This window comes from Nelumbo nucifera, chromosome 4 (genome assembly GCF_055504915.1).
Source record: "Nelumbo nucifera cultivar China Antique chromosome 4, China Antique-T2T, whole genome shotgun sequence".
NCBI lineage: Eukaryota > Viridiplantae > Streptophyta > Magnoliopsida > Proteales > Nelumbonaceae > Nelumbo > Nelumbo nucifera.
Window position 1 is genome coordinate 23575091 of NC_142652.1, and position 19878 is coordinate 23594968.

Sequence of the window (19878 nt, forward strand, 5' to 3'; positions counted from 1 at the left end):
TTGTCTTCTTCCCTGGCTGGCTGCTGGCTGCTGAGTGCTGACTTAGACCACCCGATTTTTTGAACATGAATGAATCCAATGAATTTTTCTTTTTTTAATTTTCAAATAACAGGGGCTCTTATTTACCAATTAACTTCCAATGGATCCACCATCTCACTGTTCACTAATTCAATTACCTAAATGCCCACGTTGAAACATTGAAACCCATCAGATTCATATTACACAAAAATATTCCATTTTATTATCAATAAAAGAAAAGGAAGAGAGAGATAGCCTAATTCTACGCCAAACGTGTCCTTATCTCAAAATATTGAAACCAAGGGCGGCTTAGCTTCAAGCCTTCAACGGTCTTTTTCATACTTAAAATTTCAAAAAGAAAAAATGAAGATTACTTTCATAACACGTTCAACATCCATAGAAAAAAGAAAAAAAGAAAGAAAGAAGAAACATGATAACAGAAACAGAAGCTCCTTGTGATTATAAGTCTCTATATAAGCACATGCACACAAGGTAGGTGTCTCCGTTCTTGGTTTTCTTCTTCAATGAAGATTAACGTAGCTGATCTTCCACAGGGGAAGACCATCCCCCATAATATCCTAAGATTTCTCCTTCTAGTCCTCACCCTAACCTTCATTTGTTTCACTCTCATCCCTCTCTGTGTATATCAGACTCCTGCTTCCTCCTCCTCCTCTTACCCTTCTCACAGTCACAGGAAAGTTGCATATGAATCAAAACCGCTTAGGTTAATTAGGAAGAAGTGTGATATATCCAGTGGAGAATGGATCCCTCAAACCCAGGGACCTTATTACACCAATATGACTTGCAAACATATACATGACCAACAAAACTGCATGCTCCATGGGAGACCCGATACCGGCTACTTGTACTGGAGATGGAAGCCCGGCGACTGCGAGCTACCTCGCTTCGACGCCCGGCAGTTCTTGGACATTGTCAGAGGGAAGTCCATGGCCTTTGTTGGGGACTCTGTGGCAAGAAACCAAATGCAATCCTTGCTCTGCATGCTTTCTACCACTGTAAGTACTCCGTGTTTCTCAGTAGCATATTTAGGATTAATGGTTATTGGGTTTCTGATGGCCCAGAGGACCAATATAATCTTTTCTTTGGATCTTGATAGTTTTCCATTCATTAAAAGTTGTTGACCATGGTTGTTTACATGCAAATAACGAGCTGTGTCCTGTGAATTCATCAGCTTGTTTGGATATATAGAATTAGAAGCTAATTAAGCCAGACTCAGTCATGGCCTAATATATAAAATTAAAGCAGCCTAACGAACAACGATGGATCACAGGACAGGAGGCCGGTGATCATAGTTGATACTTGATAGAGTCCAAGCCAATACCACAAAACGAGTCGGCCGGGACCAACTTCGACATCTGTAGCTCCGAATGAAACAAGTAGATACGTAAATGGAAACCGTCGAGAAGAATTAATCAAAATTAATATCAAGTCCACCATGTCATGCTGTGCTGCTAAAACATTTTTAATGTTGTGAGAACTAATCCCAAATATATAGCATCTAACTAATAACAAGAAAAAAAAAAAAAGAATGAGAAATAGAATCCAATCATCCATGCTGAACAGCTGAAGTAATACCATTATATATACCAACCCTTGGATTTGTATACCTCACGTAAGTTGCGTTACAGCGTACGCTACAATAATTTATGTTTTATATCCATCTATTAATTCTTTTAATTATCTTTTATTGTAAATATATATTTTTTATTTTATTGAAAGAAAAGAAAAGGATCACCTAGGGATCAGCATGCGTATGTCTGGTTCTTTCTACGTGGTCCCGTTGGTTGACATTTTCCAATTTGTTACGCTGATCCTGTCCGTAGGCTGTGCCACGGTCCTAGTGATAGCATGTGCAGGCCTGATAACTTTGGCTGTCCACGTTCGACAGCCTGTCCTGTCCACATGCTCTCTCTCTCTCTTTCTCCATTTGACACGCACGCTAGAAAGCGCCGTGAACGTGTTGCACAAAGAAAGCACCGTGAACGTAGACGGCCAAAATTTTCCTGCGAGATCACACCATTGTCCCATTTTCATGCCATAGCTTGGGTTGACTAAAGCAATCAGTCAACGAGATCGGATTCAGTTCTCACACCCTCCTTACAACGCTTACAATCATTTATTTAAATCTTAAAACTTCTCTATAATTATGTTTTTCATTCATGTTTCCACTACAGGACTACAACTGTTGTGAGAAAGGTGTGAGTACAGGACTGAATTCCGATTCCCACGCAACGAGTCACTTGGTTTTGAATTAAAGACCTTGAAATTACAATTTGTGACTTGGTGCAAATTAAAGTCATGGGACTATAGACCAACGTTTTAAAAAACGGAACCGTTATAGGCATCGGTTTCTAGGTCAACGGTCCGACTGTCCAGTTCGAACGAATGACCCATTCTGATAGTAAAATTAAAAAATTAAAAAATAATTAAAAAAATAAAAAAATTGTTAAAACCGTTGAACGGGTCGATGGTTCGACCGCTCGGGTCAACGGTTTGTTGGTTTTTTCAACGGTTTGTTGACCAGATTCTAGGTTTTGAATAAAACAGAACCGGTTGTTTGGACGGTTCTTGGGCCGAACGGTCCAACCATCCGATTCAACGACGGTTCAAAAACGTTGCTATAGACATCTAGGTTCTTTTGTCCTTTTTTTATTATTTTTAAGAAAGGCCACGTGGCAATCATGGTCTCTGGTGCTATCATTGTTGATAGGACTCCCAAACGGGAGATCAGATCTGCACCCCACAATGTCCCATAGTTAGCACATTCCCGTCGTGTATTGGTAACATTTCCCGATGATAACATCATCGGTTCTGGTACTATCATCAGAAGATGTTCCCAATACACTGTGGGGATGTGTTGTGGGGCACAGATGTGAACTCCCCAAACGGAAGACATTAAAGCTGCTTCATCCTAACATTCTAAATTTTTTAGAAAATTAGGGGGGCATGACCTTATTATCCACATTATAACAAAATTAGTCATGTCAGATGGCCTCTCTTTTTTCCCATTACCCGATGGAGTCTTCTATTTAATTACTCCATATCTATTACCCATAAAATTTCCACATCTATACCCACGAAACACCACCACCATGTATTGGGAACATCTCCCTGTGAATGAAAAGGGAGATATTCTCAATGTGCAGTTGTTATGTCTGTGTGTAGGGATGTGGGAACAATTAGTGGGTAGTAGATTCGAGACCCTATTTGGTTATCGTTTCTCAATTTGTCACATCGTCACCCTATTTTTTCCTTTCACTAGAGCTCCACCCATTTATTCTCTTGATTTATAGGAAATTCTAAATTATGTCCAACCCCCCTTTCTTCTCTTTGCTTTCCTATAAAAGCAGGGCCTTAGTTCAGGAAGATTTGATTCCCTAAATCAAAAAAAAAGAAAAAAAAATGATTTCATCCTCCACTCATATGCACAGTTGATTCTGCACCCACCATATGTGTTTTTAAACATCTTCTCCTCATTAGCTTGTGGCATAGTCCTTTTTATTAGCATGCGGTCTTTCCTTCTCTTCTATTTGGATTGGTTGTTGATGAAGGAAGATTTGGCCCGACCTCGCAAATCACTGCACGTGGCAAAAAAGGCAAGCAGCTCGGCACTCAAGACAGCATACCGAGGGTACAAACGCCAAAGGGAAGGGACCAGCAGGCCCGAGCTTCCTGCTTAGAGCTCGAACTCCCTAGCAAGAGGCCCGAGCTCCCTACTTAGTGCCCGAGCTCCCTACTAAGAGCTCGAACTCCCTAGTAGCAGGCCCAAGCTCACTACTTAGTGCCCGAGCTCCCTACTTAGAGCTCAAACTCCCTAGCAAGAGGCCCGAGCTCCCTACTTAGAGCTCGAACTCCCTAGCAAGAGGCCCGAGCTCCCTACTTAGAGCTCGAACTCCCTAACAAGAGGCCCGAGCTCCCTACTTAGAGTTCAAACTCCCTAGCAAGAGGCCCGAACTCCCTACTTAGTGATTGGACTCCCTGCGAGGAGCCCGAACTCTCCCCTTTTGACCCCGAGTCACACAAAGCAGGGACCCGAACTGGCCCGCCTTATGACAGTTCGGGGCCTCCCCTTATCCGAACTCGAGACTTTGCCTCACGCACCGCTCCAGGCACTTTGCTTCTGGAGCATTGAACTGGACGAACCACGCCGTACCTGACACCGAAGGAGTCCGTATCCAAGGGCGGCGCACCTGACTGACTTGGGATCTGACGCTTGACGGCCGCATTTCCAACGGCCACCTGCCACCGTCACTTGTCACCACTGCCTCCAGTTACAGAGACGGCTCCGACAAAAGGAGCAGTGACGGTTCTGTCCCAGCAGAGGCGATGATGCCTGAATTGGCAGAAGCACGGAAATACTCATTCCTGATCTGACAGGAGTCTAGGAGTGAGTGCGCGAGGTGGTTATAAAAGGCTCTCCACCCCCAAAGAGGAGGTATGCAAACTTTGCATTATCTGGTTTATCTTGCCTTTGAAGGATTCTAACTTAAGCTTCGGAGCCTTTGCACCGGGACCTCCCCGGAGCTTCCTCCTCCGTTTCAGGTTCTTTGTTACTCGGTTCAGAGGCAAGATCGCTGACAGCTAAGACCGGCCGGATTGCGCATCATCAGTTGTTTTGTTCTTCACTAAGGGGACGTTCTTTGTTTGGATTTTGAGAGGGGGGAAAGTCGGTCAATGGGGTTTTGGTCCCCATTGATCAAGAAACTCATATTCTTTTTACAAATTTATGCAAGGACCAGAGAAACTTTACTTCGGAGTATCACTTACCCCATCTCCTAAATGGATAATTAACTTTTCCATATAGGAGAAAAGTTGTCAACACTTAAATGATACAAAAATGATTCTTTTAATAATAGACTTTTATGGGTAAAATGGTCATTATATGAATAAATGCACTTACATTTATCTAGATAAATAACTTACCGAAAAGTTAACAAGGCCTGAGTGTTTTTTCCATTATTGAACATGCAGATAAAAGGTTATTCGTTGAGAATTGCATACACTAACTACCCAGAAACTGAACGCCATTAATGAGCTGAAGTCCATGTTTTCATGTTTTCAAAGTTTGTGCTGAAGTCCATAAAACTCAAGATTTTCTATTCAGGCTCAATTTGGAAGGAATACAAATGCAAATTTGTATATACAAATACAAGTAAAATAATACAAAATATAAGGTTTTGCACACTACATAATTGCATTTATACTCCTTCCAAACTGAGCCTCAAGTACACTCCTTAATAGGCCCGTTACTTTGATTAATTAGTAGTCTTCCTAATCGAAAGCATTATGTTTATTCTTAATGACACCATCAATGTGTGTTCCAGGCTTGATCAGTTGTACCATCATTACACCTGTTGAACAAATGATTCATGCAATCCAATCAAAAGCTTCTTTATCTGTATTTACTGAGACAATGCAAATTTGTGCGCTGTCATACATACATGGCTGTTTGAGCAACAATGGAATGCCTGTTTTTGGAAGTTTGTCTTAGGTTCAGGATCTCATGCTAACTCTTTATGCTTTCAGGTGGGTGAGCCTGTGGATGTTTCTGAAAATTCGTGGGATGGAAAATTCAAACGCTGGCTCTTCACTGATTACAACTTCACCATTGCTACCTTCTGGTCTCCACAACTAGTAAAAGCCAAGGACACCTGGCCAAAAGAGACAACTGGTCTCATGCACCTGTATGTAGATGAACCAGATGAGGCCTGGATAACCAAGATTGACAAATTTGACTATGTGATCATCTCAGCTGGGCAGTGGTTCTGGCGGCCACTTCTGTTCTATGAACATGGCAAGGTTGTAGGGTGCCATATCTGCTTTGACAAGAAAATGAAAGACCTTACCATGTACTATGGCTACAGAAGGGCGTTTAGGACTGCTTTCAAAGCCATTAGTAAGCGGAAGGAATTCAAAGGAGTAGTATTTCTTAGGACATTTTCTACTGGTCACTTCGAAGATGGGACATGGAAAACTGGAGGAACCTGTCCCAGGACAAAACCTTTCAAAAGCAGTGAAAAGAGGCTAAAAGAGTTTGATTTGGAGTTCTATTTGACCCAGATGGAGGAATATAGGGCTGCAGAAAGGAAAGCAAGGAAGCGAGGCTTGAAGCTTAGATTGTTAGATACCACTCAGGCTACATTGCTGAGACCAGATGGGCACCCTGGTCCTTATGGGCATTTTCCACAAGAAAACAGAATAGTTCATGACTGTGTCCACTGGTGCTTACCAGGACCTATTGATACATGGAATGAGTTCTTGCTACAGATGTTGAAGACAGATGGTGAGAGATCCTTTGAAGAAAGATTGTAAAGATGTGATGATAGATGAGCATCAGTTAAATTCTTCAAATATTGTTTGGTTCAATATAATTAATCTCACCATTTCCTCGTCCATCAAATCTTGAAGACATTAAAATGGACACTCCCCACAAATATTCATGTCAGATGCCTGTAAATTTGACACTTGTTTGCACTAAGCTAAAGTCTTTGGGCAGTGAAGATGTAGCACAATCAATGGGATTTGGTACCCCTTCTTCCTTGCAGAGAATTGGGACTCTGTCTTTAAAAGCTTACTGTTTAAAATTCAATGAGATGTGCTACCATCAGAGAAAAGATGTGTTGACAAAGAAAATGATAGAAAATTAGGCAGAATTTGCAATTCTACATATTTCCACAAGGATTGGAAAACTCACCTCTTTGATCAAGTGTCGACAGTCAGACGACTCAAGACCCCCTAGCTTATGGAGTGAAATTGCAAGGATACAGAAAATGTTGTCAAACTTCTCCACTAAGGAGCCATGTATAGAGAACAGCTAGGGAACCTCTTCTAAACAAGACATCAGAGCTTTGACATAAAGCTATGCCAACCTCAAGGGAAAAGCCAAGGCATTCAACACCCATTAGGTCGTACTCTGCTCACAGGCCAGCATGGTTCTTCTATCTGAGTTTCTTAGCATAGTATGGTCCAAGGAATCTAATAGCCAAATTTTAGTTGTTTAAACTTCCTGGCAAAAAAATAGGGCTTTTCTCAACAGCACAGATAAGAGCTTATGTGATGGATGACTTCACATCAATGAGTATTTGCTGCTCTCTCACTTCACATCAATGAGTATTTGCTGCTGCTCTCTCTCTCTCTCTCTCTTGCTTTGTCACAACAGCATCTGAAAGAGGCCAATAGCCAGTTTAGGCCGGCAATATGTCAAATTTTTAATAGGAGCTTCTTTGCCAAATTTGTTGACCCACACTTGCAAGGTTAAGTAGAAAACCTTGGGATCTTACCGTTGTTTTGTCTCAATTCTTATTTCCCATTGTATTGTGTTGGGAATTCAAAATCGGTAGAATTTAAACTAAGGAGGATTTCTGTTTAAGCTTCCCTAACTTGGACGTGTTTGAAATCCTTGGGGGAATTAGTCATCCCAAAATACCCCTGGTTGCAATTCTGGAATTTGTGGAATTTGTTTCCAGTTCTGCAGTTTGACTCCAAACATAGCTTATTATGTTTCAACTTTTAAATAGCAAATGAGGATAAACAGCTTTGAGAATCAAACATTTCCTTGAGTAGGCGTAGAACTGTATGGGCAGAGATAAGTCCCTCTGCTTTCTAATCTCATATTCATATAAAACTTAAGAGAGACAAAAGCAAAAGCAGAATGTCTCAGTCTTTAATCATGCTAATTCCTAGACCATACTGATACAAGGACCATGTACAGTATGTGTGCTAAACACACACACACACACAAACGACTCCAAATAAATGCAAACCTTGAAAAAGGACAAAAGGAATTCCTGCAGTTGCCACAGCCCACAGGATCCAATGTTGTGATGGACCTGATGTGCAAATGGGATTCCCAATTTGAGGAATTTACACTGCATTGGGCCTGATCTTTCGGGCCAGGTCCATCCCTAACCTGAGCACGCCCAACGGCCCAAGTTGCACTGCGTCCTGTGTACTGTCGAGAGTGTAATGAGCCACGCCTGGGCCATCAGTTGAACTCAAAGAGGCCCAAGATCAATGCGCAATCCATACAGTTGAAGTAAAGGCCCAAACAACCGTTCATTCAGGCACTAAAGAGAGGATAAAACCACCATCTGGCATCTGCCTGGTTAAGGTTAATGGTTTATCTTAGTTGTCCCTCTGCTCACAACAGAGACGAAAGTGGAGCCGAAGCTAGAAAGAAACGTGGCGTTTGTTTGTTTTGTACCTTGAGGTGCGAGTTTTGTTTTGAGTAAGTAATTGGATGGATGTATTCCAAAAAATTCAATTTTTTTTTTTTTGGGGGGGGGGGAGGTAGTCCCGATTGTCCTTGTTATCTGAAAGCTAAATTGGACTCGTATAATATTTTTCTTAGCTCTTAGTTGTTGAATTTGGATTTAGTGACTATATAAGGATTTATATAGTTCAGGTCATGGTTTTCTAATCACTGTTGACCCAAACGGTTGGATTGTTTGGCCCGGAAATTGCTCAGGTTGGCAATTGGTTTTATTTCACTTTGAACCGTTTGTTAAAAAACCGTTGATTTGGTCAGTGATTCATTGAACCGGGAAGTTGAACTGTCCACTCATTTGACCTGAACATTGGTTTTGGCTAATTTTAATTTTAATTAATTTTTTTATTTTTATGTTTTAAATTACAATGGACTATCCTTTCAAGCCAGATGATCAAACCACTTGACCCAAAGTCAAAAAGAGGTGAAGAGACTCAAAGTCGCAAAGTGGGGTTGGATGGTTTAGATTAACAGTTTTAAAAGAAATCAGCCTCGACCCTTTGGTAATTCTTTTTTACATTGAACCATAAGTTACATTAAGGGGCATTCTATTTTTGGATTTTGAGATGGGAGAAAGTTGGTTGGTCAATGGGATTTTGATTCTCATTGACCAAGAAATCCATATTCATTTTTTAGATTTATGTGGGGACTGGTAAAAGTTTATTTTCCTGGATAAGTGATATCTATCTCCTAGGTGGGTAATTTAACTTTCCCATCTAGGGGAAAGTTGCCAATACTTGGATGGGACAAAAATGCCCCTTTTAATAATGGAATTTTTATGGCTAAGATTGGCATTGCCTTATTTACATGGGAAGTAAAATAACATGGGTAAATGCACTTATCAGGTTAAGTGCATTTATCCGGATAAATAACATACCGAAAAGCGAACGAAGCATAAAAATACCTCTTCTAGTATGGTTTTCAAAAAATCCACTTCTCTGTTATCTTGTCTAATTCAATGTTATCATGGGAAAGTTGGACTAGTTGGAAAACTAACCTTATAAGCTTTATAAGGGTATTGACATGGAGACATTACCACACTTTTTAAAGGTATTGACACGGAAAGCTAACCTTAAGAGCTTTATAAAGGTTAGTTGGAAAACCAGCATATTTGTAGTATTTGTACTCATTCCAAACTGAGGCTGAGAGACTGAGGAGAAAGAGAAAGAGAATAAATAGGAGGAAAAGCAATTAGAGTCTGAGACATGCACGGAGATGGAGGGGAATAATCTGAATTCTGAAGCTAACAGAGGCAAACTCAATCCGTTTAAAAGATTCCCAGATAAAGAAAAGGCTATAAAATGACACAACATTGTCTTGAGGTAGATGCCGGAGAGTTGTTCCAAAATATTTGGAGACTGGTCTAGGCCTCAGTAAGTAGCACCAATATTACATTACATGATATCCAGTAGTTAGTAGTTGCCAGTTCCTGAGTTCCAGTTGGGGTTGGAGGGACCAGAAATATATGCGAAAGCCAAAGAAAAGGGTAGAAAATGACAGAGAGTTCAATCTACCTTCATCCCATTTGCCCATTTCCAAAGCACGCTATCTGGGCATCTTCTCTTTTCAGAAACTCCCTTCATCAGAAAAGCATTTCTCATAACACTTTTGAGGATGAGGGCATCTTCTTTTTCAGTTTTCACATTTCCCAGGCATCTCTTTGTTTAATTTCCTGATGTTTTCTGTTTGTCCTTTCAACAATCAAGCATGTATGGCTTCTATTGTTTCTCACATTTCCCAACTAGGAATCCCTAGAATTTGCCTACGAATTTGGATTTTTATTTGGACGGATCCAACCCAAAACTTGTCCATTGACACTTCTGATGAATGATTGTGGGGGATAAACCTCCCCCAACAATCACACAAACAAACAAAGAGAAAAACAAAAGAATTATCTAAGAACAAAACCCCATTAGAGCTCCCCCCAACCCATGACCTGCATTAGCCAGCCAATGCCAATCAGAATTCAGCACCCGAATTGGCTTCTCTGAGGAATTGGGAATATTGAATATTTAAGCACCACCTTCTACACACAGACACAGCAAAGCATTCATCCAAAATGCTCTTGATACCAGTTACTACGAGCCTCAAGAACCTGACCCAGCTCAGCTCTGGCTAAACTAAACAACCAATGGCCGAATCAGCATTTCTAGAGATCTATGAAACTTTTATAGACAATACACAACCACTCCAAGACTATATTCATCGGTACTGGAAAATGCTTTGCGGCATCCTTTGGATTAGAAATTTTAGAATAGAAAAGTAAGCAGCGATACCGGTACCCACCTATCCTCGTCTTTTGGTCACTTCACTCTCCATACTTTTTTGGTTGCATCAACCAACAGCTACATACATGTCTCGTATTTGACACTTTACAGGGAGTGTTTTGGGAGTAGGGGGACAGGGACTGCAGATGGATCAGGACAACCCACCCCCACCTATTTACTTGCCATTTGTCCATGCTGCAAGAATTTGGACTCACCATTTGTTTTGTTTTTTATTTTTTCATTTTATTTTTGAATGAATATATAGATCCTACTATTTGCACAGCTGTTTTGCAGATTTAGCAGAAACTTTTCTCCACAAATAGAGACATGTGACAAATAGTTTGTAAATCGGAATATATTAATTCAATCGAAGATTTCAATGGCATGAATATCATACGGCTAAAGTGGCTTAACTCCATGACTGTATGCTTTGCAAATTTGTAATATAAAGGGTATAAATAATCAACCCAATTAGGGATAAGGAGTTCACTAATGGAATGACTTTAGCATAAATCCCCCATAGAGATTAAGATTCCTGAGGCAGAGGTTACAGAGAAACTAAACTAAAGTTGAAATAATAAAGATGGGATTGACTTCTTTCTCCCCAGCCTTCAATTTGTGGTGTCCTTGTCATCACATTCTAAGTACCACATGCCCCATGTCAAAGCGAAGTGTGTGATTCGTGGGTGGGCAGCAGTTCCAAATGACTTCTTTCCGATAATCTTTCGTCAGTTGTCGCTGTACATGGTAAAGAAGTTGAATGAAGAGGTCCTGAACTCGACTTTCATAGTTTCATTGGAATCAAAGTAGAATAACTTTACTTTCCTTCGTTCCCCCCAATCGCTATCCACCATTCTACTTGGTGATGAAAGTTGGTTCTCTCTCGCACTGTCCAGATTCTAATTTCTAAAGCAATTCCTTTACTAGTAGTAGTAGCCATGGTCCCCCGGGAGAAGTTACGCAGAGTACTTGTTAATTGACCATGTAAACCTAATGTTCTACATTTTTTAAGTTTGAACCAACAAGCAATCAACCCCATAGGGATCAAAATCATGACTATAACATAAAACTTACTGTTAACTTATCCGAAACATAGGTGATATACCAAGCAGCTCGATTAATGCGTCTCTACCCATGGGCAAACAATGCACACATGCGTACAAGAGATGTTCCTTGTATGCCACTGTGGTGTCTTGGGCATAATGTGTACCCAACAATAATAGAAACTGAAGTCATTGCATTATTATTATTATTATTATTATTATTATTATTATTATTATTATACTTCCAAGAATCTCTCCATTTAAAAACTGACACCACACAAGTATTGCATTGTGTACCATTTTGGCATATTTCAACATCGTTTGGGATTGATCAATACAAATTGGTAAGATTTGTCTGGTCACATCACTTATCAGTCATTAGTACCGTCGCTGCTTCTCCCTGAAACGTCAATTTGATCACCCACAGGCCAAAGCACAAAACAGCATTCTGGAAAACAACAGTGCCACCTGTCAAGCGTGCGTCCTTTGGAAGATGACCCACCACTCACCAATTTGATCTGCATTCTTCAATCAAGTGATCAATAATGGATATACACAGCAATCCTAACCGTAAATTACCCATCAATGCTCAGTTACTGTTTGGAAAACAATATCCACCCATTACCAAAATAATTCTCTCTCAATTCAAAGCATCCATACAAAATGATATTAAGGATGATGATATAATAAATGGACCGACCGACTAACTGGTCAGACCAAACCCTATCTAAATGTCTATGTGGCTGTGTTTCGTGGCGAGACAAGGATCATTGTGGAAGCAAAACCCGAGCTTGAGGCATTTTATGAAATTTATAAACTTCTTCCTTTCACATTCTCAAGATAAATACCATACCATAAACAAAGGATCCCAAAATCCATCAAAAAGAAAATAAATAATTCATGGCAAATGGACAACAAAATATGTTGAATGGGTTCTAACAAATTTCATTCCATCCGCAGATCATTTTTTTCAAGCTTGTAGCCAACAATGTAATATAGCTTATAATATAACTGTTATAGCTACTTGAAGAGATGACAGGAAGGTGAATCAGAAACCTTATTCAGCAAAAATCCCTTCCATAAACCCTAATTCTGACTGAATTAGAAAGTAAAATAGAAAGCTACATGTTTATCTCAAACAACATAATATCCACATTTATCAACACAACCACTTTTTACCATACTTTCGTTGCAAACCCACCTTTAGTTCAATATTCCCACATAGTTTTTTCCCCAATGTTTTACATTTGAGTAACTTGTAAACGTTCACATCAGGCATTGCAGATTCCTTGACAATGTGGTAGTTCACAGCACTTTCCTCTCAGACTTGTAACATAATGACAACACGGTCTACAACATCTTTTTTTTTCCTTTTTCTACATTATACAATAGCAGTTTGTATAACCTCTTTTAACATCTGCTGAAAACATCTACATTAAAGTACTTTCTCCCACACATTTCTCTTCTGTAATACTTAGCAGTTGAAGAAACCATTATCCATCATCAAATCCAGCGACATTGATATAATCAACCATGAAATGTAGGGAAACCTTTACAAATCTTGTATAGGTTTCCCTACATTTCCCTTCTTTTCCCTATTTTTTCCTTCAAACCAAACACAGCCTTAGAGAATAATATTGCAGAATATAGTTCCAAGGAATCAACATTTATTAAAGATAACGTGATATATCTCTGAAAAGTAATTAGATGATATATTCCCCATTTCCCTTGGGCATAGGGAGGGATGCAATAAATGACTCTAAGCAAATGCAATAAAAATAGGAGATAGACTGATTCTGCAGATAAGCATATTTGAATGAGCAAAAGAAGAATGCTGAACTTAAATCAACAGGACAATCAGCACTTCATTTACTCATTGAAACTTCACCAACAATCAAACTAGTAGAAATTAACAGGGCAAGCCTCCACTCTCCATAGTTAAGAGAACTCTTTAGCACAGATGAAAGAGCAAACAAATAAGAAAACGAGGATATGCTACATAGAAATAGCTAAAACAGCTTAACTACATGCCAGGATATTTTTGAAAGATTGTTGACTGAATACATAACGAAGAATCAACAGTTACACATATGCCGAACATGGCCGAAAATGGTGGCAAAGGAAGAACATGCAAGGTTATCTGAGGTAAAAGAATGAAAGAAAAAGAGAAAAGCTATGATATTCTGCATGGACCTTTCTAACTACAAGGTTTTAGACTTCAAACATAATAAATATCAGCAAGAATTGATTAATTTGATCTCATTTATACTATGACTAACACGATTCACTTAATCATCCAGTTTCTATAATATCAAAGCTGTGCATCATCAAAATATAGTTCTTCAAGAACAAGGAGACGTTTTTTTTTTTCTTTTTAAGAACAAATGCAAGTAAAAGAGATTTGATAAAACATATACAGAAATTTGATGCTGGAGTCCCCTGAAGACTTCAAAGACAACAATCAGAAGTAAAAACATAATTAAATTTCACATGAAACTATACCACAAAATGGAATTAAAACTCAGAATTTCTAACTGGGTATTGTTACATGATAATACTGCCAAGCTGTTCTTGGACCAAGAACAACCCAACACAAACTGTACAGTAAGGAAATGTTCACAACCCTAAAACGTACGCAAAATATCTGATTTTAGCATGCGAGGTTAGTGGATAAGAAGCGATATTCCACATAGAGAATCTTGCAGTTCTAAGACTGATAAGGCATTTTGGGTCCTAACTGCAGAACCTGATTGAGACAACAAACAAACAATAATTGAGTGCAAGAAGCATAACTATTCTAGAGAGGAAGATATAGCAGATGCTTAGAAGTTAGAAAGATTTTCATAATATGGATAGATTACTCTGGCAACAGTGCAAATATTCCATACACCAATTGAAGTGAACAGTGAGCAAATAACAGGAAAAAATAAAGAAGAAAGTATTTAAAAGGGAAAGGAAACGCTACAAAAGAGAGAGAGAGAGAGAAAGAAAGAAAGAAAGAGGGGAGAGAGAGAGTGAGCACCGGATGCAGAGGTTTATCGACCGATTCCTGTTTTGTCTTTCACTTCAATTGGCAAGCAATCCGTTCAAACAACCAGTCCAGGAAGAGATCGATAAACCGCTGCGCCCGGAGACACCACAAGTTCGTCTTTCCTGAAACACCAACCAGACGAAGCAAGACATCCTTTCAGAGATGGAAGACCTGCTAACCCACAAGCATTAACACGGAGGAGAAAACAAAATACTTAAAACAATCTAGACCTTGTGTTCTAACTTCCAACTAGGATTCTGTTCTAATCAACTGGATTTACAGATCGGATCTGAAATTTTACAGCTTTAACGATGGAAAATAAAGACGGAGAGTCAAAAGAAAAAGTAAAAAAACAAGAAAATAAAAAAAAAAATCAGGGAATGGAAAACCGAGAAGAGATTGGTTAAGATCAACTTTTTTTCCTCTACCAGATCTGAGGGTAGAAGTACGAATAGATCTGGTGCCATTTTTATATTCTTATTTTCTCCTGGCCAGAGGAGCGAAGAGGAGAGGAGAGGACTCTCTCTCTCTCTCTCTCTCTATCTTCTCTCCAGAGAATCGCCATGCCAAACGTATTCTTCCTTTGCCTTTGCGTTGGTGGTGGCGAGTGCGAGGCAGAGAGCGAGAGAGAGTAGAGAGAGTAGACGAGTCAGTGTGATGGCTGATGGGATTTAGGCTTTAGGCATTTAGGGCACAATGGAATTATAATAGATTTGTGGTTAGGGTTTGGGTCCCACGCTAAACAGATATAAAAGGTTTAATTTACGACAATATCCTTCTTGATGGAAAAAATTGACGAGCACACGTCAGCAAAAGTTGATCACTGGAACTGCGACAAAAGTTGCAAGATAATTGGAGTCAACTAGTCAAGAATATGCTCTTCACCGGTCAATAGGTTTGCCAACGTGGCAAAATGGACTCGAAATCAGCAGGGCCCCAGCTCCGTTCCGGTCTGACCATTGATTAAATAACAACCATTAGACCGGCCAGGCCATGAAAATGGACAAACGGCAATATACCTGTTAGTTAAAGGCAGATTCCTGGCCGAACGATACTGTGCAGTCACCGCAAGGACTCGGCTGAAGGACACCGTTTTGGAGTTCAGAACTTCAGATCAACCTGATTCAACCATCCATACACGGTCCCAAAACTCGATCGGATCTCTACCTACTAATTCTTCCCACTTCTCTGCCCACACAACACTACAGGATCGCGTGTTCCTAATTCAAGGCGATAGTATCGTGTGGGTGGGGGGATTAGACCTGTTCGTGGATCTGGCTTTCGCTCTTTAACAGAATTTCTTCAAACTTGAGGCCGAAGCCGGTGCGATCATCAAACCCTACAACTTAAGCCCGAACCCAGCCTTTATAAGAGCCCGAAACTCAGGCCCAAAACTGAAGCCCAACCTAGACTGAGACTGAGGTCCATATTTCCCTTTTTTTTTATTCAATGTTAGGTGCTGGATAATGGTGGTTGGTGGTGGTGAGGCACCACCGTAAGGCAACATTGTGGAGTGGTGGTGGACGGTGGTGGTGAGGCACCGTTGAGGTGTTGTGGTTGTGAGTGTAGTGGTTTACTGAGTTGGGTGAGAAAAGCGAAGAGAGAGAGAGAGAGAGGAGGGGGACCTGGTTGATGGTGCTTTCTACTCTGTCATGGTGGTGAGTGCAGCGGAGTGGTGACAAGGAGCTGGCCGGACCTCCTGTGTTTTCACTTTAACAAAAATCTCTCTATACTATAGAAAAAACACAGTTACCTCCTTTCAACCATTTCCCGAGATAGATAATGCTGATTTAATGCTTTATATTTTGAAATTACCTATCTTACCCTTACCCTTATCTCTATCAATTCATGTATAGTTCTACTAAAATACCCCCAAAATATTTATTTATCTTCTTTCCTCCACAACTAAGTATATGTTTGGCATCAATGCCAGATATAACACCATTTTCCCAAAAAACAATTCTGCTGATGTGTGAGTTAGAAGCATGTTTTACAGTATCTTTTTTTTTCTTTTTATTTGGAAACATTACTTTTAGGTAGGATGTTTCCTTGAGCAACAGCAACACTTTTTGTTTGATATCAGTGCTTCATATCCGTTTTTAGCTCACTTTCACATTATGTCCTTATTGGCACTAACAAGCTCTAACTTGAGAAAACATTTAATTCAACATTGTTCTAAATCATGCTTTCTCAATTTTCAAGATGTGGCTTGAAGTGACATTTTTACGAAAAATGATTTTAAATATATTGACGTTTTCTGAAATACCATTTTTTCAATGTGACACTAATATGTCACCGTTTTCTGGAACAACTGCATCAATGCCAAACAGACGCTAAGAGCAGGCGGAGAATAAAATACAATGTTCATATGGAAATTAATTAATCACTTTTCCATTACTAAATAAACTCGAAAACGTGAATGCCACATTGTGCATGCTACCCCTCTATAGACTACAAGTGAAATTTTCTACAGCACAATCAAGGAGCTATAAATGCCTTAAACAAAAAATTTGCTGGAAGAAATACCAGTTGCGGTGCAGGATAGAAAGATACCAGGCTTGAAAAGTAAGCAATCTTTATTTCTCTCACTCTCCCTATCTCTCTAAATGAACAACAATCCCTTGATTCCCTGTTTTATTCAATACTGGTATTGGTACAAACACAAGCAGTAGAAAGAACAACCACAACAGGACATTGTCATCAGGATTTTGGTGGTTCTTGAAACCTCATCACCTGGGCTTTTATTGCTTATCCTCCACCCTTCCATCTTTACAGTGTTCAAATGGGTACTCAGGCCAAATAGGAAGTTGGTTGAATGGTTGGGTATCTATGGTATCCCGTCCAATAAAATACAGTAAAATCCCATGGTAGTCTATCCACACTGACTTTTAATCAAACAAGTGGCATGCATCCAATATATACGTAACAACATTCTCTTGGACTGGCTTCTCTCTAGTGAAACAACAAAACGGTTGTGAACACCGTTTTGGCTCACCTCTCTTTATGCCTTTTACCAACCTATATTTTGCATTTGGATAATTTCCTATATGTTTGCTCTTGCTAAGAAAACCCCCAAGCTGCATTACCAACAAGCTTTCAGAGTAGAGTAATACAATTTAGTGTTGATTGTTGGAAGAAAAGGAAAAGTATAAGTAGTAGGCACTACCATGGCCACCACCCACTGTATTACTTGAAGATTAACTAACGTAGAGCTCTAGAGAAATTAAGATGATTTTGGATCCAGATTGTTTGATTGGATTGTACCAGAGTGCCATGTTTTAACTTGATTGCTTTTGGTTTCCCTGATCTTAGTTAAAGAATTCATTTAATCATTCTACTCATCAACAAGATGTTGGAAGAGAGGCCATAAGCCCTCACTTGCTAATCCTCAACATGTTGGAGAATCCAATGGCCATGTGACAAGCCACGTATTGATGGAGAACAATTTATCTCTATGCTGGACTCTCACACACACAACCAAGTTTTTCCTTGTATTATTATCTATCTATTTTCCTATCAAAAATCTTTTTTTTTATTGTTTTCTGCACAAATATTTTTTTGCATAGACATATTATTATTAGAATACTAACCAGATCCATTTCAGCTCTTATTGGGTCAATGGTAAACCATTTGGCCCTAGTATAGACCGCATGATCAAGTGGCAAGATCCTAGATCAATGAGACACTTGTCTCAATCCGGAGGAGCTTTGACCTAATCAACCAACAATTCTGTTATAATGTTCCTGTTAGCATTAAATGTGCAAGGAAACATTAGAGATTGAGCTTGTTATATAAGGGGTACACGGCTTATATCCAACGTATGAAAAAGTTCTATGTGAAAAGAGTCAAGAGAGGTCAAAGCTCAATTCGGATTAGCTAGTCCTTCGTTGCACCTTGCTTCAAGGTCTTGTGCCTCGAGTCATTTTTTGTTGCTTATTTTTGTAGGTTGAATCATAGCAAGTTTCATGCATAAATATTTTGGTCACAGTCACGGGTACGCTCATCATTGGTATCAGAGCTACTTCATAAAGTTTTTTGGTGGTGTGCTACACCATATCGCGTCCCACTTTAAATGTTTACAAGAGTGAAAAGAGAGAGGAACTATCATTATTCGTAACTCTCCTCTTCACCACCAACTGTAAGAGACGAAAGCTCCTCAATGCTTTTAAATCCAACCAGATCTCTATTACTCAATCCTTTTCAATCCAATAAAAGTTGCTGCAATACACATCTAGCCATCAATCTGTTGTGTTCGTTTTTTTTTTCCTTTTATTTTTCTCTCTCTTGAGACACATCCAAGAACCCCAGTTTTCTATCAGTGTTTTCCATCAGTAGCTATTTCTTTCCTAGTGCCATCAACGTTAGAGAAGGTCATTTTTTTACTGTTGTTCATTACAAGGATTAGATCATAATTTTTAGGGTTCCATCTGCAACAATCCCTAAACAAATTTGGGGTTTCTTTTTCGGTTGAGCTTGCTTCCAGTGCTTATGTAACTCTAATCTCAACAACTGTGGAAGATTGGAACAAAGGGTCGATACGAAAAACAAGTCAGGTATTAGAGATCCACATTCCCCTAATTTTTTGGTTATTTATTATTGTTTAAATTGTTTATTTATTATAATTTTGTTTATCTTTTTTTTTTTTGCAATTTTTGCTTATCTACATGGGGGACTATGTGCTGACAAGGAACATTTGAATCAACATAGTGCAAAATTATTGACACTATAGACTATTGCTAAACAAAGAAGGTAGCCGATTCAGGTGGGTTAAGAGAAATGAAATCTTCGGGGGTCTAAACAGTTAAATCTTCAAATCAGTTAAGATTTTCCTTATTCCCATTTTATTTTTATTTTGTAAACACGCCTACAACTGAAAAGCTGAATGGAACGAACCACTCCCTTTGGAAACGAAGGATTAGGAGGATTTTGGACGAGGAAAATGTTGATTACATTTTAGATAAACCAATTCCTCCTAAACCCTTGGACGATGATGCTTTACATATTGTACAGGAATATAATAAATGGGAAAAGGATAATAGAAAAGCCAAAACCTATGTTAACTTTCATGGAGCCTAATGTAGAAGTAATTTTTTATGAATATAAATATGCTAAAGAAATGTTTGAAGCAATCAACGAAACATATGGAAAAATAACTAAAACTTATATTCAGTTATTAATAGAAAAATATTATGGTTGTGAGATGAAAGAAGAAGATTTAGTAATCGATCATGT

General features: G+C 39.2%; 1 protein-coding gene across 1 annotated transcript; it reads left to right on the top strand.

Moving 5' to 3' along the window:
* The first annotated feature begins 466 nt into the window (after window positions 1-466).
* Window positions 467-7481, top strand: LOC104603100 (protein trichome birefringence-like 19). Its single transcript, XM_010267048.3, has 2 exons — window positions 467-1034; window positions 5566-7481. The coding sequence occupies exons 1-2, from the start codon at window positions 543-545 to the stop codon at window positions 6349-6351; spliced, it is 1278 nt and encodes a 425-aa protein (XP_010265350.1). The 5' UTR covers window positions 467-542; the 3' UTR covers window positions 6352-7481.
* The last annotated feature ends 12397 nt before the right edge of the window (window positions 7482-19878 follow it).